At 32.2% G+C, this 20440-nt stretch overlaps 1 protein-coding gene across 2 annotated transcripts; it reads right to left on the reverse strand.

The window, feature by feature from the left end:
• Positions 1 to 22: 22 nt before the first annotated feature.
• Positions 23 to 3297, reverse strand: LOC124930211 (deSI-like protein At4g17486). Of its 2 annotated transcripts, XM_047470570.1 has the most exons (5): positions 3014 to 3297; positions 1983 to 1988; positions 1182 to 1438; positions 500 to 787; positions 23 to 409 (listed from the first exon to the last, which is right to left on the reverse strand). In XM_047470570.1, the coding sequence occupies exons 3-5, from the start codon at positions 1390 to 1392 to the stop codon at positions 180 to 182; spliced, it is 729 nt and encodes a 242-aa protein (XP_047326526.1). In that variant the 5' UTR covers positions 1393 to 1438; positions 1983 to 1988; positions 3014 to 3297; the 3' UTR covers positions 23 to 179. The 2 variants fall into 2 exon arrangements, with proteins under 2 accessions (XP_047326526.1, XP_047326525.1); XM_047470569.1 differs by lacking the exon at positions 1983 to 1988 and having other exon boundaries at positions 3007 to 3297.
• Positions 3298 to 20440: the final 17143 nt, after the last annotated feature.

Below are 20440 nucleotides of genomic sequence, written 5' to 3' on the forward strand. Positions count from 1 at the left end.
TTTTTCTTTTGACAAACTTACAAAATTAATTTTTACACAAGTGCAAAGTATGACAGAATATCAAATATATATGTTACATAGACCATACACTAATAATTTTACACAAATTTAAATACATTCTCAATACCAACAAACGTTTAGTGATAAAAAGAAAATCATCTTCTCAAATACATGCCTTCTTACACTGCAACTTTTCTCAACTCCCATGGAGGCAGGCAGCCTTTTAGGGGTGATTGAAGCAAAATCGACGAATTAGATAACTGCTTTTGTCTAGATGAAATAGACGATAAGCAATGAAATGACGTTCTTAGCCTCGTCTTCTCACTGTCGTCGCATTCTTGGTAACCAGGATCACGTTCCACAGCAGATATCTTTAGACTTTCGGGCAGCATGCAATTGAACATCGAGCCTAACAACAACAAAATAACAAGAATAATCTTAATGAATTCAGATTTATTGTAAAATTCCGAAAAGAAATAAAGGATAACGAAAAATTTACCTAGTTTAGCTAGGCGATTTACCCACTTTGGTATTGATTTTCCAGTCAACATGTAGCAAATATCATTGCAAAAATGGTTGCAATTCTTGGCAATCAAATGATACATGTCACCGTTATAGTTGGAAGAGTACATCTCCATGAATTCCCTTACTTGAACAGCGTCCCAATCTGTAGTTCCAACAAATATAGACCTTCTAAACTTGAATCCCGGGCATTGTCGAGGTTCAACCTCAAATACGCCACTAGAAGAAAATTCGTGTGCTCCGTATGCATATTCTACTCCATGAACTGGAATGAAACCCGAAAAAGTAATTGAACTATATCAGCGCATTTGACCTTTAATAGGTGTTTATGAGTATGATTTGTTGAATTGTAGAGAAAAATTGTAAGGGTTTGCTTATGATATGTACATGTTTTTGTCGATGTACTTAACCGAATAACTCTTGGAATATCTTTGTTTTTCTAGAAGAAAAGAAAAACAACTATAACCTTACTTCAAAAGGCTATAAACATGCCCCCAATAAACACTTTATGTGTCAACTAAGTTCTGTTTTGAATCGTGATCTCTGAAATAAACACTTTGTTAATGTATGTCAATATCATCTTTGACAACCATTTTCTATATTCAAATCGAAACACTGTCAATGTTTGAAAACTGGCATGTGGAAGAATGTAAATTTACCTTCAACACCGGAGTGAAATATGCCAAGGCCAGCCCAATAAACATAGCCATTCATCGTTGTCAAGTCGTAGACATTGAGATACACCGGAGTCTTTCCAGGACCGTAATTACATGGTTTTACTTTGGAAAACATACAAAAGCGTGTAGCTGATTTTTCTTTCGGGTGCAAAGGCAGCTTTGGCTTCCAACAATTCTTTGATACAAACTTCATCTTGCATAAATTGAATAGATCTAGCAACAAGTTTACTCTTAACTCACTGCAAACATGAGGTTGGAATGAAAATTATAAGAATCAAAATAATAAATCCACAATAGGAGATATAAGAATTAGTTCAGGTTCAATGGTCTGTCTTTAAACTCAGTTAAAAACAATTTTAACTGAAAAGACATTGCCCCACTTCAACTTAAGGCGTTTTAAGTGAGAATCAAACTCGTAACTTTTGATATTTTATACACCGACTCTTGTCACTTGAACTAATTCTAACTTCGTATACAAAATCTTGAACCTAATGAAATGTAGTGGCTACTTAGTCATTAGTTTAATTAGTTACTTTTTAAATAATTGAAAATTGCCTGCAAGAGATTAAGTTAATAAATTAAATTGAAGTAAGTTGACTTTGGGTAAGAGGAGACTAAGCCAGCCAACCAGAAAACCCATTCTGAAAAATAAAGTAAGAGTAGACTAACTCCCACATATGGTCCAAACTGAAAATGGAAGCCACTACTAAAGCCAGCAACTTTCATTTAAAATATACAAAATTGCCATGTCAAATTTGTTATTCTAACAATCAAGATCTGCACCACTTTTATAGAGATCTTTTAAATGTTAAAATTTATATTAATAAAGTCTCCAAAATAGTTTTCTTTTAGTACAAACAACAAGAAAGGTAAAAGAAATTGGAAAAAAGAAGAAGAAAATGTGGATGGAGAGAAAAAACTATCTCATAGAAATGAAAATCAGATAACTTAAAGGAAAAAGTATTGGAAAAAAAGGAACTGCAGTTAAACTAATATCCCGCAAATACACTTAACCATTTAACCAGCGCAGAACTTGCCGCCTGACGTGTTTTTTGTTACTGCTAAGCTAGAAGAGAGGATTGGAAAGAGTATTCTTTCATGTTCGATTCCTACTTAAATGTTTAACTTCAAAAAATAGAGAGCTCTAACAAACTATCCTAAGAAGATCTCAATCATCCTCAGAAGAACCTAGAATGAATAAAATTGAGAAATCTAGTTACTACTCTTCTTCTCATACCCAAATTGGGCTTCTCAATCATAGCATTGAATTATACAATTTTTTACTTTCAAGCTTTGTTTTATAATCTTTCTTCTATTTTGTTTCAAATAGGCATTTTACCCACTTCTCATTAAACTGTATTTTGTCACAATCACAATTCCATTGAAAAATTCATGATCCAGTGACAAACATACCAAATAACAAAACAGTATGATTTCTCAAAAACCTAAAAGTCAAAACTATGCCCAAACAACAAGGTACATGTAATTGGAAAAGACAATTAGAACAACCCAAAATCAATTTTCCATTTTCCCAATTCCCTCTTTGTTTCCACAAGAGTAAGAAGAAAGAGGAGAACAGCCCAATCAAAGAATCTAAGATCTCACTAATGTTAGATCTCATTGAAGTTGTTTGCAGTCAGAAATTACAAGATAATGAACACATGGAACAAGAAAACGGTCTAAAATAAGAAAGGAAACTAAAAAAGAAGACAAATCTCCAGGTTTCAGAACAGAAAACAGACTTTAATCAAAGAACAGAAAGAAAAAACACAAACCCAGATAAGAATGATGAGATATAGGAACTCACTAGGCATAGGAGCAGATTGAGGAGGAGGAGGAAGAAGGGGTCCTTCGGAGGATGCAAAAGAAGACTGTATATTGTTCTGTTCTGTTTGAGCAGAAAGAAAGACAAATTTCTGGTTAATTTTCTGACCAAACTGCTAATCAAAAGACCACGGTCGCGTACACTGTTTCAGCTCAGAGACCGGACATTAATGCATGAGAGAGAGATTGAAGAAGAAGAAGGATAATACCCACATTTTGAAAGGCAGGGAGGGAGGAGTAAAGGACGAACTTCTCTCTCTTTCTCTTTCTCTTTCTCTCTCACGGTGTGTGTTGTCGTCTTTATATGGTAAATTTAAGAGATTCTCTCTCAGAAATTGTGTATCAAAGATCAAAGGACCATTCCAATTCCCGCTAATCAGTCTTCTGTGGTACTACCCGTGGTGGGCTACATCAATGTTCAATCTTTTTTTTTCAGAAATTCAGATTATTATTAGCAAAATCAAAACTTAAAAGTTTGTTTGAGCTTAAAAAAAAATTAACTTGAATAAAGTAAAAAAAAATTATTATGGATAAAACAGTTGAATTTTAACTATTTTTAAAATAAAAAATAATAGTAAATTAAATTAAAAATTTTGGTAATAATATCACATCATACCATAAAAAGAAAAAATATAAAAAATAAAAATTTTGGGTAGAATTAATCTCACCTCAGCCCTAATGTAAATATGTCTGTAATGTTTCTATTGGTGTTTGTATTTTTGTTTGATACGTCATAATATTTAGTTGGATCGAATTTATAATTCAAATAATACTATTAAACTTTAATGAGTTATCGGTTAATGGGTATCTGTTGTTCATATTTCATATCTTTCGATTGAGTTTGTGTTCACTCATTTTTAACAACAAAATGTTCACTCATTTTCACTCATTTTTAACAACAAAAAAGATTATATGGTTGTATCTATAGTTATTTTCTATTTTTATGGAAACAAGTAATTGAAATTGATTTAAATTTACATGTCATTTGTATTAGTTTCTTATTATTTTGATCATTTGTATTTATGTTTTTAATATGGTTTAATTTGGAACAGTTTCCCAAACTAACCTTTTTATTTATTTATTCCCAAACTAACATAATTTAGTTAGGTTCAAACTCAGTTATATATATATATATATATATATATATATATATATATATATATATATATTTATATTATTATTTATATAAACTAAATTATTTATATTTTGATATATATTTTAAATTATTATTTTTATAAATTTAATTATTTATATTTTGATATATAATTTAATTTTTTTTTATAAATTTAATTATTTATATTTTAATATAAATATTTAATGGTTCATTAACTTAAGACATATTTTTATGAATACAACAAAATAAAAATTGATAAAATTTTTATTGTGAAATTATATGATAATGAAAAGTTATCAAAATTATTTTAATAAAAGATAACCCAATAAATATAAATAATAATTTGAATGAAAAGTTGTCAAAATTATTTTAATAAAAGACAACCAAATAAATATAAATAATAATTTGAATAGTAAAAAAAAAATTTTATGGGGATGAAAATTATACTATATATATATATATATGTAAATATATATATATAATAAATTTAAAATGTAAATATATATATATATATATATATTAAAATATAAATAATTAAATTTATAAAAAAATAATTTAAATTATATATCAAAATATAAATAATCAAATTTATAAAAATAATAATTTAAAATATATCAAAATATAAATAATTTAGTTTATATAAATAGTAATTTAAATATATATATATATATATATATAATAAATTTAAAATATAAAAAAAAATAAAAAATAAAAAACTGAGTTTGAATAGTAAACTATGTTAGTTTGGGAATAAATGAACAAACTAGGTTAGTTTGGGAAAGTGGACGCCAAACAAGGTTAGTTTGTTAGTTTGATTTGTTCTCTTTTATCATTTATCATGAAAGTTCAAATGAGTTTATCCTTAGAATTATCGTTTTTTCTTAATATAAATGTTGGATCTTCTCAACTATAATTTTATTTTTATAAATTTATTATATTGTTTAACATCTAAAGTCTCGTTAAGTTGTTTTAAATTTTGTAGATATTATTTTCTATTATTTTGTAGATACATTCAAAATATATAAATAAATAAATAAAAGATTAAATCTTAAACCACATTCTCTCACACATTAACCAACAAACTTAATTTTTTTTTTAATTATTATATTTATTCGATATAACATAAAATATATATATATATATTTTGAAATAAAAAACAAGATTTTTTTTTTCCAGTTAAAATACCTCAAACTCGAGGACAACTGCCTATTATATCATGTGGTCACGTAAACTGACAAACAAAATAAGTTCGTTAAAATTTTGAATTATCCTTTAACGTCTTACTATTCTAAAGATGATTAATATAAACTCTTACAATTTTAAATTTACAATAATAAAATTTTACGAGTTTATAAATATTTTTGATTTTACGATTATATCATCTTACATAAAAAACAAATCTATATTTATAAATTAAGTTTATTTATTTATTTTTTAAAATAAATTAATTAATATAATTATGTAAATATAATTTTTTATAGTGTTATTTTACTAATTATTAATTTTATATTTAAATATAAATTTTAAATAATAGTTAATGTATATAAATAAATAATAATAATATATAACTAATATTTTTTTAAATTAAATTCTTATGATTTTTAAAGTTTATTTTACGAATTTATTACTGATCAATAATTTTAAGTAAATTCTTAATTTAACTGTTTTAAAACATCCAACTTAAATATGGATCAACCTCAAAGGAAACAAATGTCAAATATATGTACCGACTTCATTTTTTCTTTACTTTTTACTATCAATCTGGCCGGCATTTTTTCTTTACTTTTTACTATCAATCAGGCCGGCCTGGCCCAACACCGAGCTCGGACATTCCACTCCCAAGGGTATCCCATTTATTAAAATACAAAAGATATTTTTAATATTTTTTAAATATAAATAGATTTAGCCTAATAATTTAGAAGGTAAACTGGTCATGAGTTTTAACATCACCAAAACCTTTTTTTAATTATTTTTTTAGCTGTCAAAATTCACGTTTTTGTAAGGCTGTAGCAGCCCAAAACTCGGGATTGCCACTGCTACCACTGAACAAAAAAAATTACATGGAGTTAAGAATTAGTTTAGCAATGGTTGCACAACACAATTATAGAAATAGATAATAGAGAATAAAAATAGTAAATATTATGAAAAAGTAAGTAGAATGATATTAATGAGTTAATTAAATGAGATATATGGTTATTAATATATAAAGAAAACTTTGAAAACAAATCAATATAAAATCAATTTACATCAAATGTTTAAAGTTTTAAAACTTTTTTTGTCATCATTTAAGGTTAAAATCCTTTAACAACTTGTCTAAACAAATAATTATCATCTTTAAGTTGTCTTAATACTTTAAATAATTCTAAATTGTAACCTTCAAGTTGTCATATAAGTTCAATCCCTCCTAAGTAATTAAGGGATTATATATTAATTTTAAAAATATTATGAATTTCTTGTGAAAAAACAAATATTTTTATTATTAATTAGGTAACTATAAACAAAATGAATTTTAAAAAATTATGAGAAATTCACTCATGACAATAAGTTACCACTACCACTGAATGATGAGTTTTCAGTACCCAAATTTGAACTCTAAATTCAAACATATGAATATAGGAGTAGGCTAAAACAATACAATGGAAAATAATTAAATTATTTATTGATGTAAAAAAAAAAGTTTTTTTTTAATATATATATATATATATATATATATATATATATATATATATATATCACATTACAAGAGCTCGTATGTTGGTTATTTGGGATACAAATTAAAAAATTAATTTTAAAAAACATTATTTACTTAATTACCCTTAAATAATATTACAATAAAATTATAAAATATTTAAATAATGAAATATTTTGGTATTTTATATATTTAAAAAGACAATTTGATTAATAAAAAGAAGTAGGTGATATGTTTGGGTTTTGAAGATTACATCTCATATTACAAATGAAGATTAGCTATGTTGTTGTATGGAAAAAACTATTAAAAAAATAATAATTAAAAGAATGTTGTTAAATAAATGAAAACAAACTCTTCCAAATTACTAATAGCCATAGAAGGTATAATAATGGGTCGGGAAGTGCATCTAAAGGCCGTTAATGTACTACAATTTTATCTAGATTTCGAAAAATTTTACTTACAAAATACAAATAATAATATATTTAATTGTGTTTACTAATGTTCCGGAGAATCAGGTCTAATCTTATTCCCGGTCAACTACATAGATCACACCAAAAAAAATTGTTTCAAACGAATCATAACCTGACAAATTATAATTGTAATTCTTAAATGAGGTCATCCAAACAAATAAAACAACATCTAGAACTTACTTATTACTTCTTCGTCTCATTCAAAGTTTTACGCTTTCCATTTTGGACGTCCCACTCAAAACTTGTCTTTCTAAAAATGAAAAGCATGGTCCCTACTTGCTTATTACAACTATTCACACTTTTTACTTATATTACACCATATTTTAATCAATTGACACAGACTAATCCTACACAACTCTATTAACCCACCCCATTTATACCCTGTAACTCGCCCACTTAATTAAAATTTTCTAAATTCTTCCATTATGAACCCTAATCATATTATCTACCTTTCTCTATCTCTCCTCGTTGTCTCTCTCTTCTCACAATAGTCGACCCTCCACCTCTTGCCTCTCTATCCGATTATGTCCTTCCCATTTTTCGATTTTCCAGATAGAAATGAGCCGGAATCGGTAGATTTTTTGAAGGATTCATGGGTCCCTGAATCGATACCGAATTTTTGGGAGTCAGATTCGACTTTAAAGGGTTCGAAAGCTTATTTTCACCGTCAACGGACTCCATGATGGCAGAAACGTTGCCGTTGGAGGCCGGGAAGAAGAATAATGAGACGACGACTGAAATGGAGAGGAGAGTTGGGTTTTGGGCTATGCTTGCTATTCTCTACCCTCAAGCGATGACACTTTCTGAATTCCAACAGGTGCTATTATTTTTATTTTTGGCGATGCATGTTAATAGATTTATGGTTACTTAAATTTGACTGAAATTGTACAAATTAAAGCATTTAGTCACCACATATTGAAATGTTAGGAGACTTAGCCTTTAAATACTCTATTATGATCATTTTTTGATAGTTGGAACCCTTACTTACATCAGAAGTTAAGCCATGTTTACTGCATTAACAAACTCCCTACTATGGAGATGTTTAATATTAGTAAACATACAAAAAATGACATAAATATCTCTATCTTCATCAACAAAAACTGACATATTCTTCCCGCCAACACAAAAACTAACATATGTCACCTTCAATACTCTCCTTCTAGTTGATTCATCTAGATTATTATCTATCAACTTTGTTGGGTGTGAATGCGATTGAAGTTTGGCTCAGTCCTCTTGTTTATCGATTCCGTTGCACCACTATCTCACACAAAGGAGGCAACCCTCTCACTAGCATCCAAACACCACAAAGGAATTTGACCTCTCCCTCCCACCAAGAGAGTAGTATCTATTTATATTATTAGGTCAAGCCCAATAAGCGGGTTACTAGAGATTGGGCTACAATGTTGGGCCAACCAATACCCAACAATCTCCACCTTTGGCCCAAAACAGTGCAAAACATAATCACGGAATCGCAAGACACATCATCGCCAATTTATTACCACTGAGGCAACAAAGAGAATACCCAAGGTAAACTCGTATCACAAAGACCAGGGGCAAAGGCACAAAGCATGCGGAAATCACAAAGATCAGACGCAAGAGCACAAAGCATGGGAAAATCACAAAGATCTAATGCAAGAGCACAAAGCATGCGAAAATCACAAAGATCAAACGCAAGAGCACAAAGCATGCAAAATTCACAAAGATCAAACGCAAAAGCACAAAGATCTAACGCAAGAGCACAAAGCATGAGAAAATCACAAAGATCAAATGCAAGAGCACAAAACATGCGAAAATCACAAAGATCAAACGCAAGAGCACAAAGCATGGGAAAATCACAAAGATTGAAGGCAAGATCACAAAGCATTCCATTCCCATAAAAGACGAACATCAAAGAGTTTTCCCTAAGTCAAAATTTAAAATCTGTTGACACGAAATAAATTTTTCAGCAGGTAGACACTTAGTACCCATATCAACAGGATTAAATTCTGAAGGAATTTTCTCTAACTTAACAATGCCTTTTTCAACAATATCCCGAATGTAATGAAACCTAACATCAATATGTTTAGTTCTATCATGAAAAATAAGATTTTTACATAGTTGAATAGCAGATTGACTATCAGAAAACACAACCACATTTTTGTCAAGAAAACCAATTTCATACAAAACAGCCCTAAGCCAAATTGCTTCCTTAAAGGCTTTAGTGGCAGCTACATACTCAGATTCTGTAGTAGATAAAGCAACAATGGGTTGAAGTTAAGACTTCCAACTTATGCAAGAGCCACACAAAGTAAACACATAGGAAGTAGTAGACTTTCTATTATCCCTATCATTAGCATAATTGGAATCTACATAACCAACCAACTTTGTACCTACAGAACACTTAGAGAAAGTCAAGCCAACATCAACAGTGGTTTTAGATATCTCAAAAGCCATTTCAAAGAATTCCAATGAGGAATACCAGGGTTAGACATAAATCTACTCAAACAACTAACTGTATATGCAATATCAGGCCTAGTACTAACCATGAGATACATAACAGACCCAATTGCATTGGAATAAGGCACATTCTTCATTTCAGTTATTTCAGTTTCAGTCTTAGGAGACTGATCATTACTTAACACAAAGTGGGAAGCAAGAGGCACATTCACAGATTTAGCATCAGACATAGAAAATTTACTCAAAATTTTAGCAATATATGCACTTTGATTCAACACAAGAGAAAATTTTGTTCTATCTCTAATGATATTCATGCCCAAAATCTTCTTAGCATCACCTAAATCTTTCATGTCAAAATTTTCACAAAGCGATTTTTGCACATGCATAACAGACTTCAGATATGGGCTAACAATCAACATGTCATCCACATACAATAAAAGAAATACATGCACAAAGTCTATATTCTTGAAGTAAAGGCAATGATCAGAAGAACTTCTTTTAAACATCAAAGATTGCATGCACTTATCAAACTTGATATTCCATTGCCTAGGAGATTGTTTTAAACCATACAAGACTTTTTTTAACAAACAAACATGATCAGGCAACTGGGGGTCAACAAACCCCTCAGGTTGATGCATATAAATATTCTTATCAAGTTCACCATGTAAGAAAGCAGTAGTAACATCCATTTGCTTCAATTCCCAATCAAAGTGAGCAACTAAAGCAAGCATAATTCTAACAGTAGTGAATTTGACAACAGGAGCGAAAATTTCAGCATAATCTATTCCCTCCTTTTGAGTAAATCCCTTGGCTACTAACCTAGCATTGAATCTAACTTTTTTAGACTCTTGTTTCACCTTATACAACCACTTGCAATCCACTAAGGAGCAATTATGAGGTTTAGGAACAAGTTTCCAAGTATCATTGATTTTTAGGGAATTCATCTCATTATTCATAGCAACAATCCATTCAGTAGAAAACTTAGACCTCAAAGCTTCTTTGTAAGAGTTAGGCTCATTACAGTCTAGGGATTCAAACATGTTAAAAGCAAATTCAGACATATTGCAATCATTCAAATTATCATCCCTAAATCTAGAAGGCATTATAACAGTTCTTCTACTTCTATCCCTAACAAATTGATAGTCATGCAAATCATCAGACAAATCATTTGAATCAGACAAAACATTTGAATCATGCAAATCATCAATATCATGCACATTATCATGCTCCACCTCATTTGGAGCATTCACATTATGTTCAACAGGTTGATCAAAAACTACAGGCACATGCTCCACCTTATTAGGAGCATCATTAACAGGAGTGGGGGACATAGACAAGAAAGGAAAATCATTCTCATTAAAAACAACATCTCTACTTATCACAATCCTAAGCCCAGGTTCACTCCTATCCCAAAGCCTATAACCTTTTACCCCTTCAGGGTAGCCTAAGAACACACATTTCTTGGACTTAGGCTCCAACTTGTCAACCTTCTGATGCACATAGCCAACACAACCAAAAACTTTCAAGTTGCTCAAATCAAGAGGTTTACCTGAAAACACAGATTCAGGACATTTCCCTCCTAAGGGAACACTAAGGGACCTATTTATTAAATAAGCAGCAGTATGCAAAGCATCCCCCAAAACTTCTTAGACAAACCAGATGACGCTAACATAGCTCTCACCCTCTCTAGAAGTGTCTTGTTCATCCTCTCAGCAACACCATTCTATTGTGGTGTGTACGGTACAGACCTATGTCTTTTAATACCCAGGTAACACATAAATCATTCATCTGTTTATTACAGAATTCAAGACCATTATCTGTTCTAAGAGTTTTGATTATCTTACCTGTTTGATTCTCAATCAAAATCTTCCACTCTTTAAACTTTTCAAAAACATCAGACTTATGTTTTAAAAGTAACACCCAAACTTTCCTAGAATAATCATCAATGATGGACAGAAAATATTAGTTCCCTCCATGTGTAACAACACTAGAAGGACCCCACACACCAGCATGTAAATATTCAAGGATATCAGTACACTTAGACAAATTTGGGTAAGAGGAGATGGGAAAACTCACCTTATGTTGTTTTCCTAGCACACATGATTCACAGAAGGGGATGGGGGACAATTTATCACTACCAAAGTGACCACCTTTATGCAAAATTTCTAGACCTTTGTTACTCATGTGACCTAATCTATTATGCCAAAGAACAGATTTATCACCAATCACAGAGTTCACAGAGTCACAAGCAGTCTCAGCATGACACACATACAGATTGTTCATCTTTTTAGCAGTAAAGATAACAAAAGACCCACGTAAAATTTTCATAACACATTTCCCCCACTTTCTCTCCAAACCATCATTCTCAAAAGATGCACAAGACAGAAAATTATAACGCAAATCAGGAACATGCCTCACATTCTTCAAAGTAAACACAGAGTCACAAGAGAACCTTAGGCATACATCACCTATTCCTAACACTTTGCAATTTTTCGAATTTGCCATAGACACAAAACCATGTTCAATCTCTTTATAGTTGGAAAACAGATCTCTAAATGGAGTCACATGAAAAGTACAACCAGAGTCAACTAGCCAATCAGATTTGCACAAAGAATCAAATAACACAGAGTTTAAGCTAGCATAATCACATAGATTATTAATCATAAAAATATCACCCATATTGCCCTCACAAACAGCCACATTAGCATTTTCAGTATGCTGATTTCTTTTAGGCTTAGGACAGTCCTTGATAAAATGACCAGACTCATGACAATTATAAAACTTTTTAGCACTAGACCTAGACTTAGATATGCTTTTACTAGCAGGATGAGATTTCTTACCAGAACTCTCATTACTGACATTCTTTTGGGCATTCGACCTACCCTGAGATCTACCCCTCACATGCATGACTTCCCTAAAATCAGTTTTTCCGTCAAACGAAACCATACCATATTGATTAACACCAGACATGCTATCAAACAAATTAAAAGCAATCAACAATCAATTGGCAGAATTTAATAGGAGGGTTCAAACTATGATACCTTGTGAAACTTAAAGAAAGTTTCGACTTACCCACCCCGCTCGGGGATTTGCTGCTTCGTTTTCTCAGCAGCGACACGACAGCGGCACGGTAGCGGCACGACAGTGACACGGCAGCGGCACATCAGCGGCACGACAGCGGCACGGCAGCGGCACGGTAGAGACACAGTAACAGCACGACGGCGACTTTGATTCTCAACGGTCGCGACAAACGCGACACCGACAACGGTTGAACAAGACAACAACGACTTGTTCTCCAGAGGCAGCAGCGATAAGAGGATTAAAGAAGGAACAAAGGACAAATCTGCGCTTACTGGTGAAGATAACTTATATCCTCCAACCCAATCTCAAACTCCAATTACAAACCTTAAATCCTAGCTCTGATACCATTGTTGGGAGTGAATGCGATTGAAGTTTGGCTCAGTCCTCTTGTTTATCGATTCCGTTGCACCACTATCTCACACAAAGGAGGCAACCCTCTCACTAGCATCCAAATACCACAAAGAAATTTGACCTCTCCCTCCCACCAAGAGAGTAGTATCTATTTATATTATTAGGTCAAGCCCAATAAGCGGGTTACTAGAGATTGGACTACAATGTTGGGCCAACCAATACCCAACAAACTTCATTTAATTCCACCAAATAGTCTATACTCTCATTCACTAAGTACTTATCTACTACTAGAACATGTGGTAAAGTGTCTGCCTTGAGTTGAACTTCTTTTTTCATATGTGGGGTCTTGTAGTTGTTATGCCCTTTTGCCTTGAGTATTTCCACCATGCATTCTTATAGGCTTAGAAAAACAAAGTTCAATTTTATGTGTCATAAATCCTCAAAACTTGATCCTACTGCTCTTAGCAATGCACCAACTGTAACTGTATATGATGATGTCTTAACATGTAATGATTGTAATGCTCTAAACCATCTTAAATCATTAATGTTAGTGTATGGCCTGTTTGGTGGTTGAAATTCAAGATGAATGTTAAACCCATCATTACTTGCAACATGTCTAAATTCTGGATCATTATTTACTATGTGAGGTCTAACATTGTCTTATTGAACTTACTTGCAAAATTTGATCATTTAACCTTTATTGTTGGGATAACATGTAATAATATCACCAAATGAGACTGTTATCATTACAATCTTATTTTGGAGACTTGTTATAACTATTTTATGATGACATTTAATGTCTGAGAGGGTTTAAATTTGTTACCTTGTTGATCAAACATTGTTTTGTGATCTCTCTAGTGACTGATTCTAGTGCTTTTATTTTCATTGTAACTGTTGGAATGTCTTTTAATTTTCTTTGAGTTGGTACATATTGTATGAATGGAAATATCTCAATCTTATCATCAAACAAACACTCACCATTAATCCCATATACGGTCCTTGCCACTACACAAAGGAACATAACCTTAGTTATGAACATTTCTGCTTTGACAAGTCCTATATGGTTCTTCTTCCCTAGGGACAAGATAATATCTCTCATTGGTTCTTGTAAGATTGAACCACTTCTCATCAATATCTCTCACTGTTGTCTTCCATATAGCACTGATTGTTTGACGACTGTAACCGAACTTTTTTACTGTCTCTGTGAGCTTTCTTTTAGGTGGTGCACCATTAATGTAACTCTCAAGAATATACTGTGTAACGGAATTTCTTTAACCACCAAAACAATGTCAAATAAAAAACCTAACAATGTAATATTTTGTGTTAGCGGGAATAATATGTTAGTTTTTGTGTTGAAAGGAAGAATATGTCAGTTTTTGATGATGAAGATAGAGATATTTAGGTCAATTTTTGTATGTTTACTACTACTAAACATCTCCACAGTAGGGAGTTTGTTTATGCAGTAAACATGACATAACTTTTGATGTAATTAAGGGTTCCAACTATTAAAAAATGATCATCATAGAGTATTTGATGCCTAAGTTGTTGGTGCGGAAAAATATTATAACTAAGAAAATAGGATTTTATTGATAGAATTCTTTAAGTAGCTACAGCTCACTTAATTTTGAGATATAAAAACTAATGAGAAACTCTCAATTTAAAGGATAAAATAGAACAATCTAGAACTCAAAGTAAATGCAATTCATGACATTAAATAATGCATCTCTTGAGCTTCATCTTCCTCTCACGATCGATCTTCAACTCTTGAGATTCATCATCACATTTAATGTTTTCCAAGATTATTAATTATTTATTATTTTTAACACCCCCTCTTAATTAGTAATCTTGAGTTTCTTCTTGAATTTGTCGAACTTGTCAATCGTGACGGCTTTGGTCATGATATCTGCTGGCTGATCCTCTGTCTTGATAAACTTCATGGAAATTACTTCTTGAGTAACCAAATCTCGAATAAAATGATATCGTAGTTCAATATGTTTGGACCGAGCATGAAAAACATGATTCTTTGTCATTGCAATAGCTGACATATTGTCACAATGAATAATTGTCCGCTCACATTGCTCAAACATCATATCCTTTAAAATTCTTTGAAGCCAAACAGCTTCACAAGCTACATCGGTACATGCTATATACTCTACTTCGGCTGATGACAATGCCACAGGTTTCTGCTTTCTTGAACTCCATGATATTACATTTGATCCAAGACAAAAGATATAACCGGAGGTACTTTTTCGATCATCAATCGAGCCTGCCCAATCACTATATGTATAACCAACCAGCTTACATTCACTTTTCTTTTTGAATTCAATGCCTTGAGTTTTTGTGCCTTTAAGATATCTAAGGATTCTTTTTGCGGCTGCAAAATGAATTTGACTTGGCTCATTCAAAAATCTAGAAAGCAAGCTTACCGAATGTGTGATATCCGGTCTCGTGTTGAGATAGATTAATGAACCAATCAACTTTCTATAACTAGTTGAGTCATCTTTCTCACCGTCGTCGTTAACTTGAAATTTTTCATTCAACGCCATAGGAGTGGAGAGGGGCTTGCATTGAGTCATATTGAATTTCTTGAGCAGATCTTCAATATATTTTTCTTGAGATAGAAAGATTCTTCCTGGACTTTGCTTAACTTATATACCAAGAAAATATTTCATGAGTCCCAAGTCTGTCATCTCAAAATCTTTCATCATTTGATTCTTGAAGTCTCCCACCAAAGCTTTGTTTGTTCCAAAATAGATGAGATCATCTACATATAAACATACAATCAAGAAATCTTTATCAATAGTCTTCACATAGAGAGATGATTCACTTGTACTTCGATTAAAGCCTTTCTTGATGAAATAGCTATTGATTTTGTTGTTCCACGCTCGGGGTGCCTGCTTTAACCCATACAATGCCTTTTTTAGTCGATAAACTTTCTTCTCTTCTTCTTTGATCTCAAAACCTCCGGGCTGCTCAACATACACCTCTTCTTAAATTTCTCCATTTAGAAAAGCTGATTTTACATCAAGTTGAAATATATTTACCTCCAACTGAGCTGCAATGGCTACACAAGTACGGATTGTCTCCATTCTTGCAACAGGAGCATAAGTTTCTGAGAAGTCAACTCCTGGTTGTTGAGAATAACCCTTTGCGACAAGTCGAGCTTTATGTTTTTGAATCAAACCATCCTCACTATACTTTACTTTGTAGACCCATTTTAAACCAATAGTTTTCTTTCCATCTGGCAAGTCCACAAGTTCCCATGTTGAATTTTTCTCAATTGTAGATAACTCGTTCATCATTGCTTTTTTCCAATATTCTTTTTGAGAAGCTTCTTGGAATAATTGTGGCTCACAAGAAAATAATCCAAACTCAATTTCATCATAAATGTCTTGAACCATTCGGGTCTTTCTTGGAGGACTATCTGAATTAGGTTCTGAGTCTTGTGCAGAAGGTTGAGATGAGCTAGCTTGGGATGTACTAGCTTGGGATGCAATTGGATCATTAAATGGTTGTGATCCCAAGTCTTCAACTTCTTTCCCCTTCCAATTCCAAGTAGCTTTTTCATCGAAAACAATATCTCGAGATACAATAATTTTGTTGGTCAATGGATTCATCAATCGATATCCCTTGGATTCATCACTGTAGCCAATGAACACAAGTTTTTGGCCTTTCTCTTCAAATTTCTCCCGACTTTGAGATGGGATTAGAGCATAAGCAATACTCCCAAATATTTTTAAAATGATCAATGACGGGCTTTTTATCATACCAAGCTTCAAATGGAATCTTATTTCTGACCGCTTTGGTTGGTGATCGATTGAGAATATATATAGCTGTGTGAACAGCTTCGGCCCAATATAGATTTGGAATTCCCTTTCCTTTCAGCATGCTTCTCGCCATCTCTACAATCGTACGGTTTTTTCGTTCAGCTACGCCGTTTTGTTGCGGAGATCTACTGACAGTTAATTGTCTTTTGATACCATTATCTTTGCAATATTCCGTAAAGGAATTTGAGAGATATTCTCCTCCACGATCAGTTCTCAAGCATTTCATTATATGACTACTTTCCTTTTCAACTAGAGACTTGAATCGTAAGAAAATAGAAAATGCTTCGGACTTTTGATTAAGGAAATAAATCCACATCATTCTTGTATAGTTATCAACATAGAGAATGAAATACCTCTTATTTCCAGGAGTAGGAGTTTGCATCGGGCCACATATATCAGAATGGACAAGTTCAAGTGGTCCTTTTGCTCGCCATGTAGTTTTGGGAAATGGGAGCTTGTGCATCTTTCCATAAATATAACATTCACATATATCATTCATCACTTGAATAGAAGGAAGTCCAACCACCATGTTTTTCTCTTTTAGCAGCTGAAGTCCCCGTTGATTTAGATGACCATATCGAAGATGCCAAAGTTTAGACAAATCTTCATTTTCCACTTTTAAAGCACAATCACTTTTTAATGGAAACGTGAGAGAAAAAGTCTTATCTTTCATTTCGACAGTTGCCACAACCACATTCTTCTTTTTGTCAAATATTTTGCAACTTCCATCATCAAAATATACCGAGAAGTCTTTCTTAATAAGTTGTCCAATACTAAGAAGATTATATGAAATATTAGGGACATAAAGAACATCCGTGATAAGCTTTTTGTTACCTCCTGAAGTTGGAACAGCAATGGTTCCTTTTCCTTTCGCATCTTGATAAGAACCATCTCCAAGAACAACGGTTGAAGTAATGTCTGAGTTGAGCTCCACAAACATATCTTTATTGCTGGTCATATGGTTGCTAGCACCGCTATCAAGATACCATCGACTGTTTGACTTCTCTTCACCATTCAGAGAAACAAACATAACGTCATAATCTTCTTTCACAAATTTTGCATCATCTTCTTTCTTCTCCTGATTTTGATATCGACAATCCCTTTGAGAATGATTAGGGATTTTGCATCTTTTGCATTTGAAATAACAATCTTTTGACTCATGATTTGTTTTCTTGCAAATGATACAGAAATAAGAATCACCAGATTGTTGTGGTGCTTTGCCTTTCCAACCGAATGCCTTTTCATTTTTCTTACCAAATTTGTTGTGATGACTTCTTGAAAACGCTTCTGGTACTTGCTTGGATTTGAAGGCTTGATCAGTTGATGGAGTACAAGAACGATTAATTCTTTGCTCATGTGCTAGAAGAGATCCAGTCAACTCATATATTGTCATTTTGGACAAATCTTTTGATTCTTCAATCGCAGCAGCAACATGATCGAACTTTTGAGGAAGGCTTCGAAGAACCTTTTCAACAACCTTTTTGTCTTTGATTTCATCTCCGCTGCTTTTTATTTGATTGACAATAGTAGAAACACGAGAAGAAAAATCTTGTACCTTTTCTCGATCCTCCATCTTTAGATTGTCAAAATCTTTCCATAGGGCTTGGAGTTTTAATGCGATCGTTTTCTCCGTACCTTGAAATTCCTGTTTCAATATCACCCAAGCATCTTGAGCCTTTTTTACTCCAAAAATACGAGGGAATATGGTTTTCCCAACTCCTTGTTGAATATATCGCAAAGCTAATGCATCTCGTTTTTTGAGATCCTTTTCAAATTTCGCATATCCTTCGTCGTCTTCATCGGGCACATCGAGTTCTTCTTCATCTATCATATCCCAAAGACCTAGGGATATGAAAAATATTTCCATTTGGCTGCTCCAGAATTCATAGAATTCACCTTCAAAGATAGGAACTTGACTTGGAGAGTATGAGAATAGAGTAGATGCCATTTCAAGATTGAAACGTAACCTTGCTCTGATACCAAATTTGTTGGTGCGGAAAAATATTATAACTAAGAAAATAGGATTTTATTGATAGAATTCTTTAAGTAGCTACAGCTCACTTAATTTTGAGATATAAAAACTAATGAGAAACTCTCAATTTAAAGGATAAAATAGAACAATCTAGAACTCAAAGTAAATGCAATTCATGACATTAAATAATGCATCTCTTGAGCTTCATCTTCCTCTCACGATCGATCTTCAACTCTTGAGATTCATCATCACATTTAATGTTTTCCAAGATTATTAATTATTTATTATTTTTAACATAAGTCTCCTAACATTTCAATATGTGGTGACTAAATGCTTTAATTTGTACAATTTCAGTCAAATTTAAGTAACCATAGATCTATTAACATGCATCGTCAAAAAATAAATAAAAACAATAGCACCTGTTGGAATTTAGGAAGTGTAATCGCAAGAGGGCAGAGAATAGCAAGCATAACTCAAAACTCGACTCTCCTCTCCATTTCAGCCGATGTCTCGTTATTCGTCTTCCCGGCCTCCGACGACAACATTTCGACCATCAAGGAGTCCATTGACGATGGAAATAAAATTTTGAACCCTTCTGAAGTCGAATCCGATCACACTTACTCCCAAAAATCCGGCATCGATTCAGGGACCCATGAATCTTTAAAAAAACTACCGATTTCGACTCATTTCTATCTAGAGAATCGGAAAATGGGAAGGACATAATTAGATAGAGAGGCAAGAGATGGAGGGTCAACTATTGTGAGAAGAGAGTGACAACAACGAGAGATATAGAGAGGTAGAGAATAAGATTATGGTTTCATAATGGAAGAATCTAAAATTTTTTAATTGAGTGAGCGGATTACAGGGTATAAATAGGACGGATTAATAGAGTTGTGTATGATTAGTGTGTTAGTTGAGTGACATATAGTGTAATATAAGTAAAAAAGAGATAGTGGTAAAAAATAATTAGGGACCATTTTTTCATTTTTTGAAAGGTTAGTTTTGAGTGGGACGCTCAAAATGGCAAAATGTAAAGATTTGAATGGAACAAAGAGAGTATTATTCTCTCATATTTATCATAGTACTCAAATCATTATTCAAAATATTAAAATACTTTTTATTTTAAATTATTAGTTTTATTCTATTTTAAATTATTAGTTTTATTTTATTATTGTATAAATAACCTTTAAGTATTTAAAAAAATTAATTCTTCAAAATAATCATAAAATGATTAGAGTTAATTATACTGGCAAATAAAATTGTAAAATTATAGTTTTTACTTATTTTACTATTTTTAATATATGCAAATAGAGTAAATAGGTCATAGAAGAGGTCCAACTGCACGCAATTAAAGGTGTCATAGGCATCTTGTGTAACATCAGCTTTTATCAGTTTTTCAGTGTGTGTGTGTGAGAGAGAATAGTCTTTTTCAGCTGCCAACAAGACAGGTAGATTGCCATGCTTGATGAGAAAATTA

This window comes from Impatiens glandulifera, chromosome 3 (assembly GCF_907164915.1).
Source record: "Impatiens glandulifera chromosome 3, dImpGla2.1, whole genome shotgun sequence".
Classification (NCBI taxonomy): Eukaryota; Viridiplantae; Streptophyta; class Magnoliopsida; order Ericales; family Balsaminaceae; genus Impatiens; species Impatiens glandulifera.